This window comes from Solanum stenotomum, chromosome 1 (assembly GCF_019186545.1).
Source record: "Solanum stenotomum isolate F172 chromosome 1, ASM1918654v1, whole genome shotgun sequence".
Lineage (NCBI taxonomy): Eukaryota > Viridiplantae > Streptophyta > Magnoliopsida > Solanales > Solanaceae > Solanum > Solanum stenotomum.
In genome coordinates this window covers 7,067,852-7,093,884 of record NC_064282.1, presented here as the reverse complement: position 1 = coordinate 7,093,884, position 26,033 = coordinate 7,067,852, and the positions used below count along the sequence as shown (strand labels likewise).

The window sequence follows — 26,033 nt, the reverse complement described above, 5'->3', positions numbered from 1 at the left end:
TGTTTGAAATGGGTTCCGATAAAAAAATTGAATTTTGAGTTCTTTATTTTATTACTTTGATTTGGGAGTAATAACTAAATTTGTTTAAAGGTTCTTTGAATATGTAAGAGACGGTTAATATGTAGAATTCTTGAAGAAATTTGTAGAGATTTGTGATGAAAAATAAAAATAAAGCAAAAGTGNTCCTATATATTGGCTCATATATAAGATCCCCATGTTCAAATATAGTTGCTATATCTTAGGCCACGTTGATAAATCATGCATATATAGTTTGTAACAAATGTACTTAATAGTTTGTACCATGAAAAAACACGGTAAAAATTGTTTTAATGCCTTTTGAAAAAGGTTCTCATGCATAATTTTTTAAAAAAAAACAAAGTAATCACGCAAATTAAACTTCACTATCAATTTTCCAGTCAAAGTTGACTACTAATATGGTTAGAAAAATTAGTTTGTCCATGATCTTCTCTGGAATTCCCTCAACTTACAAATATTTTCTTTTATATTTGGGGTCTTCTCATAAATTTTTTAAAAAATTCATATTTCTTGATTTGATATAAATATAAAATGTATACATTTATAAAATGGAAATTATTTTATACTTTTTGATATTTCTTACGTAATATGATTAGTTTTATCTTTTTAGTTTCTTGTCAAAAGTTTTGAGCCTTAGGTTACATTATTATCATTGAAAATAGAGAAAATGGTCAAAAATCCCTCCAACCTATGGTCGGATTTTCAACTACACACTCATACTTTACGGGGGTCCTATTACCCCCTGAACTATTTTATAAGGAAATAAATTTCACCCTAAAATGACATAGTCACTCATGTGTATTGTGGTGTAACACACGCACATGCCATGTCAGCGCCATGTCAATGCCACCTAATAAATATAATAAATGAATTATTTTTCCTACTTTTTTTTAAATTATTATATGCCCCATTAGAAACCCTCCATTATCATTAAGAACATCACCATTATCAAACTCACTTCTCATCCATTGACATTCTGGCAAGAGAAAAGACGGTAAATTTTTTCCGACGAGTAAAAGTTTCTCTGACCAATATCTTTATCTTATTCCCCACAATTTCTCTCAAAGTTCATTGCAACACATTTTACTCATGTTGGGGGCATATGAAGGGATATCCAAAGTAGTCTATGGGCATGCCATAAATTTTGAATTCAGTTTCTTTCTTTTCTTAATGTTGGTGAAAGTAGCAAACCAAATTAAAACATTGAAATTAATCCAATTGAAAAAAATTATGATCCAATTGAATTTTTATGCCCCATTTCTAAAATACCCCAATTTGTGGTTAAATTCAAAAATGTGAAACTAGAATTAACGTTTGAGAGAAGAGCTTGTGAAGGTGTTGGAAATTGAAAATTCTATGTTTGTTTGAAATGGATTCCGGTAAAAATATTGAATTTTGAGTTCTTTATTTTATTACTTTGATGTGGGAGTAATAACTAAATTTGTTTAAAGGTTCTTTGAATATATATGTAAGAGACGGTTAATATGTAGAATTCCTGAAGAAATTTGTAGAGATTTGTGATGAAAAATAAAAATAAAGCAAAAGTGTGAAAAAGAAGAAGAGGTGTAGTGTGAGTGTGAAGAAGAAGAAGTGTGGGGCGGTTGGTTTGGGGTGGGATGGGGGAGATTATTTTAATTTAATTAGAAAGAGAAAGAAAATAAAATAAAAATATGAAATAAACATAAAAGCAACCTTATTTATTCTCTTTTCACTCTCTTTGAGAGAGTGAAATACACTTTCTCAGCCAACTCAACATTAAGGGTTTATTTATTCTATTTTAAAAACAGTTAAGGGGAGTGATAGGACCCCCATAAAGTTTAAGTGTGTAGTTGAGAATCCGATAATAGGTTGGGGTGGCATTTGAGCATTTTCTCTTGAAAATATGATCAGATGTTACAGAAATTAACGTACTGGCAAGTGGCAACTTAGACAATAGTACGTGCATGCACTCTAAAATTATCATCGTTTATAGATCTGTAATATATAATACTATAATTGCAGTATCATCTTCATATCTTTACTTCTACAGTAGTTTTAGTAGTCAACAAATAAACAACAACAATAATTATACATGATCAATCTCAAACTATTGAGATTTGTTGTATGAGTAGTCACTATCATTTTGTTAAATATTTCAATCAACAACAACAACGCATTAATTCACGACTAGCTATATGAACATTCACTATCATAAATACTCCATTACTATCCATAATATTTCAATATATCAAACATCTTTTATATATTCTAACGGTTATATATACCTCTCACCTACTTAAAGTCTCCGTTTGGGTACAAAAACAAACCACTAGTTATTTGTTTTTTCCTTTTACATTTCTTTAGTGGAAAATCACAGATCGATTTGATCTCTTATCAATGCTTTCTAGTCGAGGTTGTTGCATCACACTTTGCTTAGTGTAGGTTACATTACTTGTATCTGATGCACACTTAAAAGATAGCATTTTTGAAGTCCCAAAAAAATTCCTTTTATTTATAGTTATAATAAAAGCAGGATTTTTCTACAATAACTTCAGCCACATGTGAGGAGGCCATTCAAGGAAGAAAAAAACTAAATAATAGACTGAGTCCCCATAACGGCAAGTGGGTGCGAACCGTCCATGCCGCCTTACCATATATAATAAGGCTCCATTCAATTAGCTAAAGGTTACAATATTTTATTTTATTAGTTTTTCGTTCGATGTCTCATACTCATATAAAAACTCAACTATATTCAAATCTGCACCGAAAAAATTCACAATAGAAGATAAATCACACCTTAACTAATGCAATTTTGTACCCAATAAGATCTAAATTCAAAATACTCATTGTTAATTTTGAGTATCATCTTTCTACTTCAAACAAAAATATTTCATCATTCTCTCTTTTTCTTCGCTACAAGAAGGGTAAACGACTGTCATATTAGCAATCAAAATATGAATACATGATGTGAGGATAAGAAAACAACATCTTATATGTTGTATTGTGTCTTGATAATGTGTTGTGCAGGTTTGCTAGTAAAATAATTATGAATAATATTGAATCATCTTAAACCTTTTATGATACCTACACCTATAAGAGGCTATCCTCCCCAGATCCTATTCACTTTATTCCCATATTTCACTAAGTGGAATTTTACGAGATATGTTATTATTGTTGTTAAGTTTTTAAAGGTGCAGGCAAACATATAAATTGAGGGGGAAAATGAGGTATGACCCCAATATATCAAACTCTCGACAATATCTTCTTCTTCTTTTTTTTAGAAAAAAAAATACTAATTTGATGTAATTGTCTGATGAATTTCTTGATAACCAACATTACGTCCATATTCACATGCCTTTAGATTGGCTTTTAATTCATGTAGCACAAGTAATTATCATAAAATTAAACGAATTAGATAATCAATAACATGTGCTATTTAAATAAACTACCAGTATTTTGATTTTATTAATTTGCTATGTCAGAAAGTTGAATTCAATCTGCAAGGTTTAAGAAGAATAATCTAGAACACTCGAGAATCTCCCCCATTGAGTAACCCCAATCCACCCAATCAAATCAAACAAACCCACATATGATGAACATGAACAATCAGTTAATTAGTTAAAGGATAATTTTTTAAAAAATCAAAAGTAAAAACTGGTGACAGGAGAAATGGAAAAAGGAATTACAAATTGGAATCAAACTCTAGGAGATAAAGATAAAAGTTCAAGCAATCAATCAACGGATCTACTAATATTTTTCAGTTAAAGCGATAAATAACTGGATATACTACACCAAAAATATCTACAATAATGTTTATTGATATCGTTCGATTGATAATTAATATATACACGAAATAATTTACATATATGTTTTTTGGCTATCAGGATTTAAACTTGCGATGTTTATTCTTAAGGATCAAAGGTTTTGTAACCTGATAAAGTGCAGCGACGGATCGGAACTTCCTTTTCTTAGGAGGAGAAGCTTCATCTTCCATATTCACGGCTGTTGACGATGATACCTCCGCCGTATCGCCGACGCTTTCTTCTTCTACGATCACTACTCTTGAACTTTCACCGGCGTTATGGTAAATTTCACGGCTGCTATCGGAATCGCCGCTGAGCTGAATAAGCTGCAACGCCGCGTTCATCTCCGGCTCCGTCAGCTTTTCCGGTTCCGTTTGAATTCCTCTATTTTTCACCGTTGATTTCTTCATTTTATGGCAAGTCGGTGTTTGGTTTGCGGGGAAATTGAAGGGGAAGGAACTTTTGTAATTCCTCAGGTGAGGTGGGTAATGACGAAAATATCTTTCAAGTAAGCATATTTTTTAAGCCTTGTTTAATTAATTAATTAATCGCTAGTTTCAGAGATTTTTTTAGGGACAAGATTGTAATTTACGCAATTCTTTTGGTCTTTTTTTTGGGTATGATCTGGTCATACCTTTTGCTCTACGTAAAGTTTAAACTATAAGCTATTTGAACAAAAGCAAGAATTTGAACGATCCAAAACCAAGGTAGAAAACTTTATTACATGTTTTATTTACTTTTTTTTTTTTAAAGTTCGTGTAAATGAAAGAGTATCTCACAAAAAAAGAACCCGAGTCTTATACTTTTAAATTATATATAATTAGTGTCAGTCTAAATAAAAAACTCAAGCAAGGTGCGATTGGTTTGCAAGATAAAAGTAGTTCCCACTATTTAGCAAGCAAACAACGTCACAACTCAGGAGGTATAGATCACCTAAAACAACGTGTAACAGACAAATGGATTTTGTTTCGATTTGTTCATAGGGTATTAGTAGTGCCAACTTATCAGACTTTAGACATCACATCACATGAGTTTTTTTTAAATGGTTTTCTTTTACGTCACATAAATACTTGTGTGTAAACATTACTAAGTTTTTTTTTTTAAATACGAAGGCATTTGAGTTAATTTGTGCACAGTTCAATTATTATACTAGATGTTTGTTACCTCCCACAGCACAAATATTGAATACTTTTATCTATTAAAGTTAAATAAATGAAAAAAAGTCATTTAGTATTTTTTACATGTGCTCCAAATTTAGAAGCATTAATATCTGAGATAGGCAGTAGGTTGGCATCTAGCAATTGAACATGTGAAACAATATGTTTTTTTCTTCTTCTTTAGTGAGGAGTTAGACTAGGCTGTGGTCCATAATTATTTAGTAAGAGAAATGGTAGAATTTTTTGTGTAAGTGAAACATCGAACTTATGAAATTATAATAATCAAACTGTGACCTTAACCCCAACATAAATAATAAACGTTCAGAGGGGTAAGTAAATTTGGCAGGCTGTACCTTTTGTATATTGCTAAGTGGAAATAAACTTATAATCAAACGAGCATTGCTTGGCGAGAATGATATTGACCTTCGTTATAAATATGGAAATGTAAAGATCACAACAGAATTCGTGCACTACGTCTCAAATGGCCTGATTTCAATATCCAGTTGTTACTTACGTACAACTTTTCATCACATCAACGTACACAAGAGGAGGATGAACACTAATTTTCTTGCTTAGCCTGTTGATCATATATGCATTCTGTCCCTTGCATCTCGACAGTGAATTTAACCAATGGATTTGGAATGCTTCAGGGATCTGGATGAGCATAGCCAAGTTTCCTCCTCAACCCAGACAACTCGTGTATCCAATTTGGAAGTATGCGTCTTTGTTAGGCATTAATGAGATATCTGTCCCTAGGATCTTCACTGTGTATCCCTTTGCATCGCGACTGCAGTGTTTGAAAATAGTGTCTTGTTAGGCATTGAAAAGATGCAAGTACCATACTTTATACAACATTAAAGGTAACACGGCATCATGCCCCACAAAAACCTAAGAACAGAAATTCACTATGTAAACAAGGGAATGCATACAAAAATCCATCTGTCATTTCATAATCAGACAAACTTCTGTATGGCAACTATTTACGTCCATCAGAAGGCATTGTATTCAGCAGGTGGGCATAACATTATTGCAGATTCATAAGGTTGACTGAGATGAATTTAGATGGTGAAACATGGTTATTGAGGATTCATACATCCAAACAACTTGTTTGGGACTGACTGGGACTTAGTTGTTGCTGTTCAAAAAACACAAAAGGTTGTGCAAGACTCATTCAATTTTGTTTTTGGGGACTTCATAAAACCCTTATTGATTGAGAACTTTGCGTGACAAACACTCATCAACATTAACACTTAGGATAAACAAATACACAACTACTTTTTTGTTCACCAGTTGAAACCAATTATTTTGCTATTTGCCTACATCTACCATAATTAGTTTCAACTGGTTGATTATAAAAAATATGGGCAAATATCCCAACTCAGATCTTCAGAAAGGACATTTTCCATTTGTTATTACAATTTTCGACGGCGAGAACATTTGATTGGCATCTTCCAAATCATTTGTGGGGAGAAAAAACAATCAAACATCTATAAAAAGGTACTTACATAGCCCCAGCTTGTGAATAGAATATTCTGAGACCCGTCAACTTTTGAAGATCTTGTCTAAACCCAGTAAAGAGAACCTGAAAGAAACAGATTTTGAACAGGAACATAAGCAAGACCACAAGCACCGCAGAACACTACGCTTCTCTAAATAAATGGAGGAAATATAGAGTGGTGCCGGCATGGAAATTCAGGAAGCAACAACATTTATTCAGGAAAAATGTGACCAACTATATTCCAACAAATTGACAAGTGCAAAGTTTGAAGCAACGAAACAAGCATACTCTAGCATCCAAGTTACAGAGGAGTCAAGTTAGAAAGGTTGAATAATTTAAACACATATGTGCCGATAATGCATCTTCCAGAATGAGAACGAGAAGGTGAAGAGGCCAACACTGATATAAAGACAAAAACAATTAAGAGAAATGCTATGAAATACAAAATAATCACCGTTTACATAGTTGGTATAGCCATTTACTCTAGATTACATGGCTGGGATAGCTGACAGGTGATAACTCACAAGAAGCAGAAAATTAAACACAACTTGAAATGCATCTTTCAGCTGATACTTGACTGACATAATATGGAAGGAGGGCTTATATGACCTGTGAGACAGCAAATTAATATGCTGTTAACTATGACCAATTGAAGATCCTATGATCAACCTTATAAGATGGTAAGCCTATTGCTGTTGCTACTTTGGAAAGAGAGAAAAGGGCACCGGCCCTAGAAAGTAATGGGAGTGACATGACATCTTACCATGATAGTAAAAAGGGAAATGATGAAGACAGAGCTTAAGTGCATTTGAACTCTATAAAGTTGGCCACTGTGAATTTTAAAAAACATGAGTAATTTTAGACAATTCTCATTCATTTTGGAATGTCAGCTGACTGCGTAACAGTGGAGTAAATCAAGTTGATGCTATGGTCAGTAGTACTTCAAAGGTTAAGCTTACCTACATCGAGGACGCCGACTGAAATTATAAAAGATGCCAATATGCTCTCGATGTGCGGGACAACTCCTAGCGGCTGTTGCCAACAAGGTTGCTGGACACAGTCAAATTGAGAAACAGAAGAACAAAGTCAATACTCCCATATTCTAGTTGAAAATCAAACAATCAAGAAAAAAAAAATTAGTTGAAAATCAAATAATCAAGAAATTTTTTTTTAGTTGAAATTCTGTAAAAACTTGAAGATGAACAAAACAACATGCACGGTCTTAGCAGTTTTAAGAGCCTTCTTAAGGAAGCCCTTTTATCTGCAGACCACATACCTTCACATCACTGATAACAATGTATGAAAATTGACAAAGTAGTATAAAAGTTTCTCACAAGACTTTCAACAAACAAAACATTGTTTTTCATTGTAAATTTAATTTCCCATTTCAGTTCTTCTCACTCAACAAACTCTTCAAATCTTCCCTCCAGCGGTCCAGCCTCATATTATTACACTATTCCGTGGTAGCTTAGCTGATTTTCATGGACTATTTCCCCTTTTATTAAAAAAAAAAAGGCACTAGTTCCATGTACAATCCTTGAGTTTCTGATAGTTATCCATCAAAATCCTGTCAAAATGATGGAACCCTATCAGACTATCAGATGACATAATAAAGCTTATCACAAGATGACCTGGATAAAACTCATGAAAAGGTAAGCAGAAGGCATCTTCTCGTTTTTTTTTCTTTTATTTGTTTCTATTGCCAGTTTTCTTTTCTCTAAATGAGGGAGCTTATAACCTGAAGAAATTAGAGGGACACATGTAATGCTTCTCGTGCTAATGATGAATTGAACTAAAGATCTTAGAAATGCAGGTCTTATAAGTTTGTAAACTAAAGGGTTCCTTCCTGTTAATTCCACAAATGAAACACTTTGTGAACTTATCAAAACAGGTAAAAAAAACTACCAGATTAAGTAGTTTTTTGGAGCTTCTCACCTTACAGAAATGACGATGACCATGCTTCTTGAGCTTGTTATAAATATGCTGAAGCAATCTTCTCAAGTTCTGAAGCACTTGAAGAGAACAACGATTCGCATGTTCCTTAGCAGTGCCAAAGGAACCAAATTAAACAGCCACTGGGATATCCAAACTTGTCTGGAATGGTACAGATTGCTTTGAAGATGATAAATCAGGATTCAAGTTCTTTGATGGTGTGAGCCTTACTTTATAAGCTTCCTTTACCATCCCAGCTTTTAGAAGGCATGATGTCAAACAACTTACTGTGATATCATCTGGGACACAACCCAAAGACAGCATCTTATCAAAAATCGCCATAGCTTCAAGCATTCTTCCTTTCATGCAATGCCCAAGAATGAGAATGGTGAAGGTGATTTTATCATGGCAACACCCTTTGCTCTCCATTTCTGCTGCAATGACATTTGCTTCGCTCAAATTACCAGCCTTGCAAAACCCATCAAGCACAGGGTTGTATACAAATGGTTGGGGGACAATATCATCCCTCGATTTCAATTGCCTCAATAAGTCCCGAGCTTCATTTAGCCTATTTTCCTTGCTCAAAGCACTGATAAGAACAGAAAAAGTATATAGGTTCGGAGACAAATTTCTAGTGTTCATTTCATCCCATAGCTTTAAGCCCTGATCTAATTCTCCAGTACGACAATAACCGTCAATGAGAGACGTGAAGGTAACAACATCAGGAGGGTAACCAACAGCACACATCCTCCCATACATTTTTATAGCAGAAAACATGTCTCCTATCTTGCCAAAACCATTGATAAGAATGTTAAAAGTAACCAGATTTGGACTAATACCGTAAGTAGTCATTTCATCCATCAGATTTATAGCCTCATCCATTCTGCCCAACTTGCAGTAACCAGCGATAACAGAAGTATATGTCACAACATCAGGTGACAGTCCATCTTGTAACTCAAGATTTCCTAACAAACCTCGAGCCCTGTTTACTTGACCAACAGAACACAACCCATTTATAAGAGTGTTATACGTAACAGTATCAGGGAAACAACCAAAACTTCCCATGTCATTGAAAAACTCAAATGCCTTATCAACTCCTCCAACTCGACAAAGCCCACGAATCACAGTGTTAAAAGTGCAGGTATCTGGAAACAATCTCTCTGACCTCAAAATATGATGTTTGAAAAAATCAACAGCTTCATCTACCCTACTTCGTTTCATTAATAAACTCAAAAGACTATTATGTACAAAAGGCCTAACAATTCTACCTTCCTTCCTACCTAACTCAACTTGTGAAATCAAAATTTCTTTGGCAGTCTCAAACTTGCCCGCATTTGCAAGTGCTAATACTACACTTTCCAAGATCGAATTTTCTAGTAAATACCCATCAGCTTTCATAAACTTAAACACTAACATAGCGGAATCGTGAAACCCCATCTGAGAAAGTGACCTCAAAAGCAAATTAAAACTCCCAATACAATGAACAAGATTCAGATTGATCCTAGTACACTGTAAAAAACGAAATGCCAATCTGGGGTTATTCAAATTGTTATTAATATGGTGAATAACGGTGAAAGCAATATGTGGGTCCAAATTTTGACGAAAATAATCAGAACCGAATACATCAAGTGATTGAGAATGGTGAAAACATAGGAGACATACAACTTTAGTAAACCAAACCGCTTCAGGTCCAGGTCCGTATGAAGGGATAGATTTTGAAGAAGTGAGACCATGAAATCGAGCAATGATTAAGATATTGGACGCCCGTTGAACCCACAAGGGCATTATCTCCGGTCGCCGATAGTAGGGGTTTGAATCGATCTTAGATTTAGAAGCCGTTTTTTAGTCATACCATTTCCGGTACCGGAGGTGATAATATTTTATTGGGGTTTAGGGTTTTGGAGGAGGAGGCGGCGGCCGGAAAATGACTCAGTGGCGTCAATGATAAACGCAGGCTAAGGTTAAATGTTAAACGCAGTGTGACAATGCCTGATCCCTCTTTCTTTATTTTCCCATTCACTTTCTTCTTTTTTCTTTTTATTCCCTTTGTGAAAAAATAGTTTTCTATCTCTCACTTGCTACAATTTAAAATAGATTTTCACATCATTATATTATTTTCTTGTAAAATATAAATATATATATTTTTTAAAATGTGATGAACTACTGAACCAAGGGATGTTTGGCCATGAAATTTGTTGTGTATTTTGATGAAAAATATTTTATATTTTTAAAGTGAAAAATAATAAGTACTTTTTTTAGTATTTATAAATTGGAGTTGTGTTTGGCTATAAAATATAAATTAGATTATTTTTAAAATTTTATAAGTAATTTAAAGTGGAAATAATTTTTTGCTCGAAGTCTAGCTCAAAAAAATAAAATAAAATATGATTAAATGTCTCATTATATCCCCGACAATATTTACCAAACTATAACCTTTTAGAGTAAATTGTGTTTGTTTGGCAATAATTTTATGATAATATTGTTCAATGCATTTTTCAAATACAAATACTTTTATCTAATTTTTTATTGTGAATGTATTTATTTTCGTTATTTTTATTACTTCTTTTTTAAGGCTACTTTTATCTTAAGCCGAGGGTATTGGAAACCGTCGTTCTATCTCTGAGGTAGATGTCAAATTTGTATACACTCTATTTTTTTTCCAGACCTTATTTGTAAAACTATACTCAATATGTTGTTGTTGTAACTTTCGTTAGTGAATGAAATGTACATATTCTACCAACATATAATTAGGGGTAATTTAGTTTATTTTATGCATATATTGTGTAATGTAGAAATCAATATTAGTATATGATTGTAATGTTTTTTTTTTATTAATAGTGCATAGATTATAATGTTACGATTAACAATAGAAGGATTGGATTGCTTTATTTTCGTATTAAAAATATTAACTTTGAAGATTATTAGTTTATATATTTATTCATTGTATAAAATATCGCAATTTTAAAAAGATAAAATTTAACATTTATTAGGAAAATCAAAACAACAACCATACTATATATATAAGAATACTTTTTTTAATAACATGCGTTCACTCAATTTACTCTAATTGTAGACTTTGATAATGTTAAATAACTTTTTATGTCACAAAAAAAATAAACCCACAATATTGATATTAAATATATACAATGATCAATTCTCGCTACCAACCAATCGAATGAGCTTATTAAACTTGTGTTTCAAATTTTCTTTTGATAAATTATTGGAAGAACATATTAATCGTATGTAAAATTTAAAAGATAAATATTTATATTTATACATATATAAAACTTGTATGTAAATTTGTCAATCCTTTTTTAGGGACACAAAAAGAAAATATTATTTGTCCAAAATATTTCAATTAATTAAAAATATCACAAAATAAAAGGAAAACTCGAAAATGGGAAACTATATAATTACCCCTTTCTTCCTCTTAAACCCTGTAATGCTCTCTACTGTTCTGTTTTCCCTACAACCCACAAGAAGGGGAGTTACCTTTCTCCTTCTTCTCAAATGGCGGTCGACAAGAACAACTTAGACGAAGAAGCGTTAAGTTTACGCTTTTACAAAATTGTTCTCAGTTGGGACTACCTTCGTCTCCTCAAAGAATCCGATGTAATTTCACTATCTTATTTTTGCAATTTCATGTTTTGTATTTCAATGTGGGTTTTAATATCTTTCATTGTTATGTATTTCAATTTGTTTAGCGGAAGAAGGGGAAAGGGGATGATGACAACGCTCTTGTTCTGAAAAAAGCAAAGAATTCGTATACAGATGTTCAAGATTATCTTGCAACATTCGAACCTCTTTTATTTGAAGAAGTTAAAGCTCAAATAATACAAGGGAAAAAAGATGATGATGAAGAAGGTACTTCTTCTTTGTTCTTGGTTATCTAACCCCATATTGTTAATGTGTTTAGGATTCTATCAAAACAAAAAAGAAAAACACATTTAAGTGCTTCTTGCCCCCAAGATTTTTCGTTTTTTCGGTTCCCCTTTAATTCTTCCCCACCCCTTAGTTTTCTTTTTCCTTCCTTTTCCCCTTATACTGAAGAGTATATATCTTTTTTTGTGTTTTTGAGTTTAATTTGGGTTAGGATATGGACAATTAAGACGAAGTTGATGTGTATGTGGATTTTTATGAAAAGAACCATACCAAGAAAACAACAACGCCGTAATCTCAAACCAATTCAAGACTGACAAGAACTATCTCTTGAAAAATTTGAAGATTTTGAACTAACTTCGGATTGAAGCACAGTAGTAGTTTTTCTTGTTGCGTTCATTGTTGGGCAGCCTTATAGAGGTGTTAGTAGATGAAAGAAAGGATGACTCTGTCCACTTGTTGACATGAACTTATGCATGTGTTATTGGATTTTCATTACAACTATTATGGACTCAAGAACAACTAATACTATTATGATTATTCTTTTGTCTTTAAAACTTGAGAATGACTAATATTTTCATAATTTATCACCTAGATTGCAATTTCATATACATAACTCAAAGCTTATATTGGTGTATCTTCAAGATCCATTTTATCATTTTATTTGGTTGATTTTGTATTCACGTGCTTAGCATATTTGTTCTTGGGAATTGTAGAGACACTTTGGATGAAGGCAGTAACTGTAGGGTGCAGTGAGATTGACGGATTTCACTTTCCAATGATTTCCTGTAGTGATTCTGAATCAATACAACAGAATGATCTGTTGTTACTTTCAAATAAGGAGGTACCCTATTTCTGTGAACTTTCTTTATGCTTTTCAGTTGTTTACTTTTAATGGGTCCAAAATACGTGTTAAAAAAATTGTGTCCCCAGGCCATCCTATTTAATTTGAATACAAGCATTATAATGTGATCGATCACCATAGATCGTTGTTTTCTTTCTGAGGTCTCTTGATTGTCCAAAATTAATTTTTTTCTTCAATATTTGGGTGCTTGTGGCGAAATATTTGCAGTTTGGAGATGGTAAGAGACTCCCAACTGCATATGCGTTTGCGTTGGTTGAGGATCGTCGACCAGACAAAATAAGACTTCGGATGCACCTTAGCGGAGAGGTCAAACAATTGAATACACAGGAAATCGAAGCTTGCTCTAGGCTTTTGAGTATGCGTCCTCTTGTTACCGAAAATGCAAAACTTTTGCATGTTCTTAAGGTACCCCGACATAACTTCTAAATTCTTGTCAAATTTCTTTGTGATTCTACCTTACGTCTTTTCTTACATGTGGTTAATATGTAACACTTGGGCTGAGTTTATTATACTTTCTGGATGAAGCTCCACTCTGAAAAACGAGATGTTGAGTCTGTGTAGATCAAACTTAAAAATTGAGCTAAACCAAATTCAAAAGGATACTGATGGAAATAATGCTATGCCTGATTTTGGTTCTTTATGTACGAAAACTGTGTTAAGTTGCAGTAGATATGCTCAATGTTTATTTATGTTAGTGCAATCTTGGTAAGTTAGTCATGGTGAAGATGAATCAGTTCCCCGCATGTATAAAGCAAGTACAGCAGATTCAGATGATTTGCAGCGAACTTTGTTGAGACATGCTAATTTATTCGTCTGCTTCAGTTTTAATATTACCAAGTAAACAAAAAGTACCAGTTCCTATAAAGTTAAAATTGGTACTGCTTTTAAAGAAGAAAATAAAGTATCGTATACTCTTGTGAAGTGATTTTCCTTTTTTACATGCATGATTCAAATTGCAGATATGCAGTTTATCAACTATAGCCCGTGAATATGTTGCTCTGCGGTCAGTGAGCTCCCTCCCATTCAAGGATTTGATACTATCAGCAGCTGATAGCAACCGTTCTACAGAAGATCATGCCTGGAAAATATCTAGACCATTGAAGGAATTTCTTGAAAGCAATCACAACAAGTCTCAGCTTGACGCTATTAATGTGAGTTTCTAAAACAATTTTATCATTATATGCAGTAAGCACCTTTCTAATATATTAAATTTTACATAAGCGCGCGCACACACACACACATATAAATGTATATATGCTGTCTATACCAACTCAGTGCTTCTGTCCCCCTTGATGATCTATTAGTAGTTCTCAGTCATGTAAAACTTAGCATACATTTTTCTCATTCAACATTTCTCTTTGCAGGCAGGGCTTTCCCGGAAAACTTTTGTGTTAATACAGGTTTGACTTATCCATTTATTTTCTAGGTTGTAGAAACAAAATAAGCCTTTTCTTAATGCTCTTTCAAGTGTACTATTTTGTGATTTATGTACGTATGTATCTCAAAAAGCCATGACGAGTGGAGCTGCTCAGTGCTCAATTGTTTATTTTTATATATTCCATGAAAAATACTTTAATGTATCAAAATTACCACAAAAAGAGATTAGTGTATAAAATTTAAAAAGGCAGTGGTTGATATTCAAGTTAATCTAGTCTCATTGATGCTTTTTATACAGAAAGTTGGAACTTTAATAGAGTTAAGTATTTAACAAAGTTCATTACTCTAGGGTCCACCAGGGACTGGAAAAACACAAACCATACTTGGGATTCTCAGTGCCATTTTGCATGCAACTCCTGCTAGAGTACACTCCAACAGGTATGCTGCTTAATTTTTTCGTAGTTACTGAGATGTTTTTATATTAGAAAAAGAAGTCTGGTTGTTGCTGTGGCATATTGCCTTTGACGGAAAACATGAAGGGCTCACCTTTATTCTGTTTATCTGTATATAATACAAAGTTTTTTCCTAATGGAAAGGATAACAGATTCTCTTCTATCTACTGAATTTGTGCAGGGTGAAGTTGAGCAGTGTAAAACGTGGACCAGAATTATCCATGTCAGACAAGTATGTCTACAGAACATACGTGAACTCCTGTTGATATTTATAAATATGGGTTGATTGATGTACTTATCTAAAAAAGAATATGTCTTGATGTATCTACGTACATTTACCGGCCATACATATGAGTATATGCAGTCTTTTAAGCTCTACATGATGAAAGGATTAAGTGGAAAATCGGGTGATAAAATCTTCATTAACTGTGTAATCCTCAAAGCATATTAAAATGACAGAGTAGAAACCGTTGTGTGGATCATTTTGTTTTCCAAGTTGTGCCACCATATCTAGAAGCAAGATCCTTTGACTGTGGAGATGAAGCTAAATATATATACACTTGTTAACTGATTTTTGTGAAGATCCAACACCTCCTTTCTTTCTGGATGGATGGAGAGATGGTGTATTCTTTTGGATTTTATTGGCTGAGTGATATCCTCAAAATATTTATTGGCTGAGTGATCAATACAGTTTATAGGTGTATTTGTTGGCTGTTGACAACTTGTCTCCCCTATTTTACCAATGCTTCTTCGAGATATATGGATAATCTGTATAAATTCAGAGTTCAGAATTGTGTAAAGGATTCCTTTTCCAGATCTCTTTAAGACCTTGTTCCTTTTGAGTATCTCATAGGGTAAAATGTTTGAACTTTGCAGATACAAACACTGGGGACAAGCATCCCCATGGTTAGGTGGGATTAATCCTCTAGACCAAGAAATGCCAATAGATGGGGACGATGGATTTTTCCCTACATCTGGCAATGACTTGGTATGTTTGATGTTGTCCATCGTAATGATATGAGAAATTTAAATTTGTGCCCTCTTACACAACTGTTTTTTCTAGAAACCAGAAGTAGTCAATTCCAGTCGAAAGTATCGTGTTCGTGTTCTAGTTTGTGCTCCGTCAAATTCTGCTCTCGATGAGATTGTATTGCGCATTCTAAACACTGGTATGCTCTTTTTTATGTACAAATTTCTTCTCACACAAGTTGTGGTGGTGTTGCTATGGTGAATATCATTACATGATTGTTGAATTTACAAAATTATAGGACACTTTTCTGCTCCTTTTGTGCTTTTACACGTGAAATTTCCATTGTTCTGAAAATTGTTTGAAGATCTTTTTACTGATCTTATATCAGTCACTTTGAAACTTGTAGTATCTGTTCTACTTGTGAATGAAATAGATATAACGTACAACAATGTGATAACTAAGTCGATGAGTGCTATGAGAAATGTTGGTATACTTAAATTTGCTTAACCAGCCTTACATTACCGGTTACCCAAGGGAATGCAGTCATCAGTAAACCTGGAAGAACTCTTTACCCTGAGCTGTATCACCCAAATGCAATGTTATTCAAAGTAAAGAATAGAAGTTAAATTTACCTTTTGCTCATCTTCTCTTAAATTATAACACAGAAAAAAATATAACGACTTTCTATCCTGTGGTGGCGATGTCACCATAGCCTTCTCAGGTAAATAATTAGATGTCAAATTTATGTCCTGGTTCCTTTTCATAAATTATGATGTGTGATGGGTACTAGAACTGTAGTCCAACCAGCATGCAAATATTGGCACAGGAAGCATAGGCTTTTAGACAGAAGTTTTGAGCGAAGTGCTGGGCAGATCATTCCTGTAGTAGCAATATACTGTAGTTTGAGTTCATGGAAGTTGTTTCTAGGCCATCAGAATATAACGTAGAATAAGCTTGCACTTTAAGGTAATAGGCTTAAATGTGGGAAAACCTGAAAGAGAATCTACAGCTTTTATAAGGCTCAGAGTCGCAACAAAATGATGAAATTGCAGCCCGCCGAAGCAAACACTTGAGCATTAGAGAATCATCAAAAGGGTTTGGAAGAAGTCAGCAACACAAACAAAACTCTCTGTAGTATCACTTATCGTCTAACAAGCATAGCCTATGATCTTGCAGGATTGGAAGACTCACAAAAAGGAATTCTATACCTATGATGGTTTTTATTCCAACTTTACTCACAAAAAGGAATTCTATATGATGGTTTTTATTCCAACTTTGAAGGTGACTTCGAAAAGATACATGATTTTTTAAATTGAGAGATATGATATGAACTATAGGAAAGAAATGAGATGCTCTGCCTCTTCTCAATAGATTTTACTTCTGCATGTATTTATCACCCCCTGAAAAATAAGAACTCTACTTATGTATGTATTTGTTTCTTTAGCTTGTGTAATCAGCAGTAAAGCTCGATGCACACATTTTATCGTCTTATGAAAGGAAATGACAAACAACCTTGTGCTCGGAATGTCTTCTGCTGCAAAATTGCATTTATGACTATCGCTTTCAGGTCCTTATAAAAAGGATTATCAATTTCAGGTATCCGGGATGAAAATGACCGTGCATACAGTCCTAAAATAGTACGAATTGGTCTTAAAGCTCATCATTCAGTGCAGGCAGTCTCCATGGATTACCTAGTCTGTACCTTGCACTTGTCTCTCATTATTCTAGAGATTCCAGTGCCAATTGCAGGTGGTTACCTGGTAGTTTATGTGTATGTAGGTGGAACAAAGGCTGTCCGGCATGGACTCACAAATTGGTGATAGGCAGAAGCAAGGAGGGCCTGTGAAAGATAAAGACAGCATTCGTGCTTCTATTCTGGATGAGGCTGTAATTGTATGCCAGTTGGACCTCTTTCTGTAGCTAACAAAAGTCCACACAATGTCAGTTGGACCTTCTTTTTATAACTACCTAAAGCCAGTCAATGACTAATCTATTATGATGTGCAGGTGTTCTCCACTCTTAGCTTCAGCGCTTCCCCTGTTTTCACTAAATTGAATCGTGGTTTTGACGTTGTTATAATAGATGAAGCTGCTCAAGCTGTAAGTTACTGTGTCCTCTATAACCTTGGATAGAATCTAATGGTTATCCTTATAAAAAGAAAATCTAATGCCTATTACATGCCAATATATGGTAATATCAGCTGAACAACTCGGTCCTTATTGTTTTTTCTACCTGTCATTGTCATTTGTTGTTCCTCTTCATTGGGTACACTTAGCTAGTAATGCTTTGAAATATTCGTTTACTTTACCTTTTTGCATTTAAAGTTTGTTTCCCACACCCGTATTATCTTCGAAGCCCACTCCCTCCTGGAGAAAATCTTAGTCCTGAAATATACTCTCTTTTAGTAAAACTTAATGGAGATGATGAAACCGACTTCAGGAGCTCTAGGTTGGGGACAAATATACCCCAGAACTATTCAAAATGGGTTAGTTTTACCCTCTGTTACGTTTTTGGCTTAGAAACGCCTTCCAGCTAGCAAAATAGATCAAAAATACCCTTCTTTCTAACGGTTGCTCCAAAACAAGAAAAACGGTCTACTTTTTATCCTAGAACTATGTGAAATAAGACAGTTTTTCCCTCCATCTAAAGTTCTGGACAAGTGCTCTTAATGGTGAAGACTTGAGTTAAATTGGACCATTTTTCTTGTTTTGGAGCAACAGTAAGAAAAAAGGATATTGCTTGAGCTATTTGGCTAGTAAGAGAACATTTTTGAGCCAAAAACATAACGGAGGGTAAAACTGACCCATTTTGAATAGTTCAGAGGTATATTAGACCTTTTTCCCTAAACAAAATAAAACCCATTAGAAGTGTCATAGTCCACAAGCAAAATACAAGTACCAAATTGCAAATTATTGAAAAATAATCCTACAGTGTATGCATTTGGTCCTAATCTTATGGATGAGTCCATTGAGTCATACCTAACTTCATACAAATATGCTTAAATGGTCTGGAATGACAAAAGTGCAGTTCATGTTAAATGAGGAATTTGGTATCCTGGTCCTTATCTTATGGAGAAGGCATTAACAGTTCTTGCCTTAGGCATTAACAGGTTTGTGAAAAGTAGGGAGGTGCTACACCGCCTACACTTCTATTCATACTACCGGGAGGTAACCTGCATAGTGTGCCTAAACCACATGGGGTTAAAGGCCTCTTTTCTCACTAAGGAAGAGTTCCAGTCAAATAGAGAACACGATGACCATTACAAAATTCCCATCGAATAGAGAACACAATAACCATTACAAAATTCCCGTTGAATAGAGAACACAATGACCATTACGAAATTCCCTTTCTGGACCGTACCCGAACAGAAACAGACCTGTAATATTGCTAATTCATATACGAGTAATAAGTTTCAAAACTTCAACAACATACCAGTGTAAGCCCACTAGTGGGGTCCGAGAAGTTCCAAAATTTCAAATTCGGTAATTCTATCTTTTATTGTTGGTGTGATTTTTTGTCAATAATGTAAAAGACCATATACAAATAATTCTACTAATAGCTTTCTCAAAAAAAATAATTCTACTAATATACCACCACCATCACCACCAACATAGCTTGTGTATTCCCGTTAATGGCGTCTGGGGAGGTAGAGTGTATGCATAGTCCTTACCCCTACCTCCTTTGTTTCTGATAGACCCTCGGCTCAAGGTAAAGCAATTCAAAGCTGATCGAAAAAGAAATGATGAAGTAGAGAAGTCATGACAAAATATTATTGAGAGCATGCCAAAGCAGTCTGAAAAAAAGGAGCAGTAACTACAACAAAATACTATGATAATCGAAGTACAAGAAACAACAAGAGTAATACTAATATCCCTTAACATACTTATAAGTAAGTCAAACTAATGCTCAAACTCCTTGATAATCATGTTCCTGACTATACATATAAGTTATGAAATATCTTCTAGTAATACTATTTGTTGAGCTGCCTTGTACTATTGTATGTGAACTAGCTGGATTTGCTGACCAAATTTATTGAGCTTCTGAATTCTTCTCATAATGGCTTGTCCGATTTGTGTAAAGCAATGCTTAACATCATTATTAAACAGGTGGAACCATCGACACTTCTCCCTTTGTCCAATGGATGCAAACAAGTATTCCTGGTATGTATGTTGATACAAATATGTATGTTGTTTCCTCAATATTTTTTACTAATTTTATATAGTATTCCTTGAGTTTGGGAGATTTGGGCATACTTCCCGTGGACTGTTCGTTTCTTCTGGAATTAAAATTAACTCCATGGTTTTGACATGAATGATATAAGTCTGACCACCTTTTTATCGACACCTTTTATCGACTTCTCGTTTGTGGGATTCCCCAACATGTTGTCTACTTTCTGTGTCATGATAGCTAAGAACTCATATTTCCTGTATTTTATCCCCTTCATTTATTTAATGAGTGAACCTTATCTCCACACTACTGAAAATATTTCAATAGTATTTGAACATGTTCACTTGTTGGGTTAGTAAAATTATAAAAAAGCAACAAGAAATGGTTAGTCTATAGAAGATAAAATATTTCAACTGTTGCCCTAGACATTAGAGAAGATGTGTATTCGAAACTATTATGTTCTATTACACATTAGTAACTTTTTTTGTTTATCAAAAAACAAAACTGTTTGCGTGCCAAAGTTCCCTTGCTACACATGAGCACTTCTGATACAATGATACTGATCTGTGTTTTCAGATGTGCTCTATGCTGAAGAGAATTTTGAAAGCAGCATTATTCCTTTTCTCCTTTGATATGAAACTGTATCTTATCAGGAAACATTTTAAACTTTTTTTTATCTTTCCCATATTTTACAGGTCGGTGATCCAGTTCAACTACCAGCCACTGTGATCTCACCTATTGCTGGAAAATTTGGGTAAAGCAACTGCGTGACTGCATCTACTTACTATAAATAAAAGATCATGAAACAGAAGTATTTTGCCTCTTTAACACTTTTGAGAAACAAGTACACAGGCTCTTGTAACCTTCTGCTGCCATCTTGCTAAAGAAGAGATGTTTTAATGGACCATAAAAAATAGATTCGGCTCCTTTGACTCTCCAGGCTTATCTATCCACCAGGGATTCCCATCCTTTGACCTGCCAATCCCCTCCGTTCCATATCTCAGCCTCACTAACTTTGCTCCAGTGCTACCATTCGTTTCCTGCTTGGTTTCCTATTTCTAACTGTCTTTTCTTTTAGGCAAAAGGGTCTGGTAGACCCTTGTACTTGTATGCGTTTGTATTGTGAATCCTTCTACTTAATCATTTGTCAATTGAACTCTTAAACTCAATTAAAATGAACCTTTTAAACCCCTCCAACCATGTGTGTAGCTCACTCTCCTTTACATAAATGACATGTCATATCCATGTCACATATATTAATGTCATGTCATAATTATTTTTAAAATTATTAATCAAAATTATTTAATAAAAGGAAAATAATAAAATTTTAATTTTATTCTTTAAAGTAAAACTCCATTACATTCTCTCCCATTCCCACTGTTTCACAGCCAAAGCCGTCACCATTTTTACCGGCGAAACCACTCATATTCTCTGCCTTACCTGCCTTCATCTTCGCCACATATCATCACCATTTTCCTTTCCTCCTCCAACCTCCACACAAACCACCAGATCTAGCGAACACCATCACCATTTTCGCCTTCATCTCCGCCGCACACCATCACTATTTTCGGCTCCATGATTAGATCCTTGCACCCTCACCCACCTCGTTCTCCTCTCTGCCGACCAGCCGCGTCTCTCTCTCTCTCTCACTCCATTGCGTATCAGTGTTGTCCGGCGAGCACCACCAGCGCCGCTCTCTACCTCCGTCGGTGAATTTAGTGGACTCAAGGAGGTGCCCAATATCTACTAAATAGATGACAATAGATTGTGGAAAAGAAAGAAAAAGGGGATGGAGATGACTGAAAATTGGTGTAATGGGTGAAGAAGAAAGGTTTTTTTTAATTAATGGTTTAAAAAATTATTTCGTTTATAATTTTTAATATTTTTGTAAGTAAAAATGCTCCTCACTCGCCTTAAGAGGCGTGTAGTTACACACTTTTGCCAACTCAGACATCCTAATGTCACATAAGTCTGGTCAATGGTCAGATGGGTTTGTTAAATTGTGTTTTATTGAGTTTAAAGGTTCAATTGACAAACGAGTAAGTAGAAGGATTCACAATACAAATTCATACAAGTACAAGAGTCCACCAGACCCTTTTGCCTTTCTTTTAATCATTCCAAACTTTCTTCAAAAAAATAAATATGATTTTACTATAGAACTTGTTATGATTTTTAGGTCTAGACTCTCTGTATGACAAATATGATATCAAAAGTATGTTTAGAAATGAAAATGGAGAAAACTTTGTTTTCATTTTTCGAGAAATAATCCAACTGTTCTAAGTTACCAGATAAGTTCTTGGAAATCCTTATTGTTTCTCTAATTTCGTCTTTCCTCCTTGGGTGTGGGATTGACAGATACTGCACCAGCTTATTTGAGAGATTTCAGAGGGCGGGATATCCAGTACAGATGCTGAAGACTCAATATCGCATGCATCCAGAGGTTTGCGAGCATTCTCTTCTATGGCATTATGAACTGGCACATTTTATGCAATTGCTGAGACATTAATCCCATTTATTCAACGTCCAGACATGTTTCCAAAAGCTCTAGAAACTGTTTAGGCCTTTATTCCAATTACTAACAGCCAAATAATACTGTTGTCATTGACCTAAGCCCATTTGACTAGAAAATAGTTTTAGAGACTTGGTCTCTAATAGAATTACATTCATCAGGGATGCTGATTTTGTGTACTGTTGCATTGTGCTTGCATCAGATTCTGAAGCATGAGAAATGCAGAGCTTTTACTGATAACTCAAAGAAGATCAAATGTTTAACCTATGAATCATGCACCCTTATTGCTTTTTTATCTTGAGATTATAAGATTTGAAAATGACAGAAAGTGAGGTTTGAGAAATCCACAGATAAATGGAATAAGATGCAGAGTCTTTGCACAATTTGGAACAGACAACAAAGAAAAGAAAATATAATTGTAAAGTCAAATGCAATGTTGAGTTTAGTCCCATGACAGGAAGTACAAAATGTCCTCTGTTTTGGGAATATATTAATTTAGTTGTATCAAATTACAGATAAGGAACTTCCCTTCCAGAGAATTTTACAAGGAGGCTCTTGAAGATGGGCCTGATATTGAAGAGCAGACAAAGCGCTCTTGGCACGAATACCGTTGCTTTGGACCTTTTTGCTTTTTTGACATTCACGATGGGAAGGAGTCCCAGCCATCTGGAAGTGGTTCTTGGCAAAATGTTGATGAGGTTGAATTTGTGCTTGCAATGTATCACAAACTGGTCTCCAGATATCCAGAGCTTAAATCAAGTTCCCGGTTAGCTATTATATCACCATATAGGCATCAAGTCAAACTCTTGCGTCAAAAGTTCCGAGAAACCTTTGGAGTGGAGTCTGACAAGGTAGTTGATATCAACACTGTTGATGGTTTCCAGGTAATCCTTTGATTTTTTCTGACAGATTTCCTGTATCATTTAGCTCTGAATTGTGCTAAATGAGATTCAGGCTTTTGGTTCTGTGAAGGCCATCGATTTTGATTGATAGTTTAATTCACCTTCTTCTCTGTATTTGGTAGAGTGAATAATTTCACTTTGTTACAGGGACGTGAAAAGGACGTTGCAATATTTTCATGTGTTCGAGCAAGCAAAGATAAAGGCATTGGTTTTGTTGCTGATTATCGGCGAATGAATGTTGGCATAACCAGAGCTCGGTCTTCTGTCCTGGTATTCATTTAGCAAACGAAAATGATAATTTTCTAGTGCTCAATCCTACTTTTTGTAAGACAGTTAATGTCCTGTAAACAATGTTCTTCATTTTGATTTTAGGTTGTTGGTTCTGCATCCACGTTACGAAGAGACGCACGTTGGCAAAATTTAGTTGAGAGCGCGGAGAAGAGAAATGCGCTCCATAAGGTAAAAACTGAAGGCATAATTATGTGTTTTCCATCTTGAGGGATGAGGTAAATAAAGAACACCCAATTCCTTAGGAGCAAAGAAAGAAAAAGAATTGTGTTGGCCTTGTATAGTAGACTTAGGAAAATAATTTCCTTATCCTTGTGCTGTCCAATTTTTAGGTTCCTTTATTACACTCCAAAACAGTGTTTGCTTTAATGGTACACATTTTAAGTTTTCTTTCCCTTTGCTGAACTCCTCCAACATTGTGTGCAGTTTATAAAGTTTCAAGTTTCGCAAGGTTCCTTTTTATACCTCAGCTACATCCTTGATTTCTGTGATCCAATTAACATTTATTCGTTTATTTGGCCTCCCTTTTAGGTCTCCAAGCCCTATGCTGAGTTCTTCAGTCAGGAGAATCTCAAATTAATGCAAGTGGAAGTTGTGCATGACAAATCTGAGGCTCCTCCAGAAGATATGGACATTGAAGTGTCCATTACTGCTGAAGCTGATCAAGCCCCACAGGATGACTGGGGTTATGCTGGAGAAGAAGGGGGCTACGATGAGGACTAGGTTTGTCTACAATTCTTTCTGCCATCATTTTTTGACCAAATATGAATTCCCTTTTTACAAGATTGTTCCAAAAGCCTCTCGATGTATACTACAACATAATTTATAGGTATCATAATCATTCTAGTGTAGAGACTGAATTTCAATTGATTATTAGGAGCTTGGAACAACTTGATATAAGATTTGTAATGGTTACTTGTACTTTGGTGTCCAAAAGGAATTGGCATAATGGTTAAAATCAAGTTTACAACAACCACCACCTACCCAGTGGAATCTCATAAAATGGAGTTTATGATATTTTACACATATATATTAAATATAGGAAGGTTGTTTTTGATAAATTTTGAATTCAAGATTTCTAAAGAGTTTCCCATGCCTTACTTTAGAAAAAATATTCGAAGAGGCTTGTACGCAACTTGCAAATAGCGAAGTCTTTTAGAACTTTTTTTCTTCTATAATAAATAAATAAATATTGAGTTAAAATAATAATGGAAACTTTTAATTAGTTTATGCACGCAAGTTTATCTGGGAGATGAATAAATGCTTTTTTAAAAAAATAAAAATAGAAGGTGCAAAGGGATACAAAGAAGTTCTTTGAAATGGGGACAAAGAGATAAAAGGACAAAATAAGGAAATGAAGTCTGACACGTAAAACCCACTGATATCATTACATTAATTAATTAAATAAAAAAAATAGGAATAACGTATTTAAGAATTCTAAACACAAAATACTTATGCGGTAGCAAGGGAACTTTGGCACGCAATTAGTTACTATGCTTTTGATTTTGAGAAAATGGTCAAAAGCTTCCTTAATTTATATTCGGATTTTTAATTATACATTTTAATTTTGCGAGAGTCCTATCACCCACCTGAACTGTTTATAATATAATAATTACCTCCCTAAATGCTTAGTTGGCAATGTGAGTGTATTTCACTCTCTTTGGAGAGTGAACATAAAAAAATATTACTAAAATTTTATTTTTAATATCTTTTTTTAATAAATATATGTATAATTATTTATTTTTCTAATTTATTTTCTTTCTTCTCCATAGCAATATAAAACAAATTTCTCCATCATTCACCACCTCTAAATAGGTGTTGCCACCACCATAGTCGTTGTTGCCACCCCATTTTTACCGAATTCTTTATTGTTAATTCCAAACAATTTTTTGAACTCATGTAATACTCTTGCAAAATCAATCTACCTAAATAAATAGAAAGAATTAGAGGAGGAAAAAAAATCATGAGGATGGTGGAGATGATGAAACTAATGGGGTTGGAAATCATGAACAACTTGGAGATATTATAAATGAAGATGATAAAGATGTGCTAAGGTGTTGGATTTTGATGTAAATTAGGGTGGTGATAAAGATGGAGGTGGAGGTGGTAACAATGATTTCTCATATGACAATGGTGAAAAGGATGGAGCCGCGACGAATTCACCTTGTGAGGAAAATAAAAAAAATAAAAGAAGACCCACAATGAATCCCCTAATATTT

The 26,033-nt window shown here is 34.3% G+C and overlaps 3 protein-coding genes across 3 annotated transcripts in view; 1 reads left to right on the top strand and 2 right to left on the bottom strand.

Moving 5' to 3' along the window:
- LOC125873047 (uncharacterized) overlaps positions 1–8,375 on the bottom strand; it is a 121,340-nt gene extending 112,965 nt beyond the window's left edge. The window contains exon 1 of the mRNA XM_049553918.1: positions 8,363–8,375. The gene's annotated coding sequence lies outside the window, so the exon portion shown is untranslated. The remainder of the gene's footprint in view (positions 1–8,362) is intronic.
- A 160-nt stretch (positions 8,376–8,535) lies between these two features.
- LOC125873006 (pentatricopeptide repeat-containing protein At2g06000) lies at positions 8,536–10,425 on the bottom strand. Its single transcript, XM_049553847.1, has one exon. It carries the CDS (start codon positions 10,188–10,190, stop codon positions 8,538–8,540), a length of 1,653 nt encoding a protein of 550 aa, XP_049409804.1. The 5' UTR covers positions 10,191–10,425; the 3' UTR covers positions 8,536–8,537.
- A 1,438-nt stretch (positions 10,426–11,863) lies between these two features.
- On the top strand, positions 11,864–24,723 carry LOC125877796 (probable helicase MAGATAMA 3). The gene is made up of 21 exons (XM_049559070.1): positions 11,864–12,017; positions 12,110–12,269; positions 13,001–13,128; positions 13,357–13,554; positions 14,109–14,300; positions 14,514–14,549; positions 14,876–14,964; positions 15,160–15,210; positions 15,855–15,966; positions 16,042–16,147; positions 17,545–17,642; positions 17,728–17,841; positions 17,955–18,047; positions 20,055–20,108; positions 20,811–20,869; positions 22,471–22,555; positions 23,140–23,508; positions 23,674–23,796; positions 23,899–23,985; positions 24,346–24,537; positions 24,667–24,723. Exons 1-20 carry the CDS (start codon positions 11,916–11,918, stop codon positions 24,535–24,537), a joined length of 2,448 nt encoding a protein of 815 aa, XP_049415027.1. The 5' UTR covers positions 11,864–11,915; the 3' UTR covers positions 24,667–24,723.
- Positions 24,724–26,033: the final 1,310 nt, after the last annotated feature.

Coding starts and splice junctions, on each gene's coding strand:
- LOC125873006 (XM_049553847.1), bottom strand. CDS start 10,190: ATGCCCTTGTGGGTTCAACGGGCGTCCAATATCTTAATCATTGCTCGA.
- LOC125877796 (XM_049559070.1), top strand. CDS start 11,916: ATGGCGGTCGACAAGAACAACTTAGACGAAGAAGCGTTAAGTTTACGC. Junction 13,555..14,108: donor AACTTTTGCATGTTCTTAAG/GTACCCCGACAT, acceptor TTCAAATTGCAG/ATATGCAGTTTATCAACTAT. Junction 22,556..23,139: donor AATATCGCATGCATCCAGAG/GTTTGCGAGCAT, acceptor ATCAAATTACAG/ATAAGGAACTTCCCTTCCAG.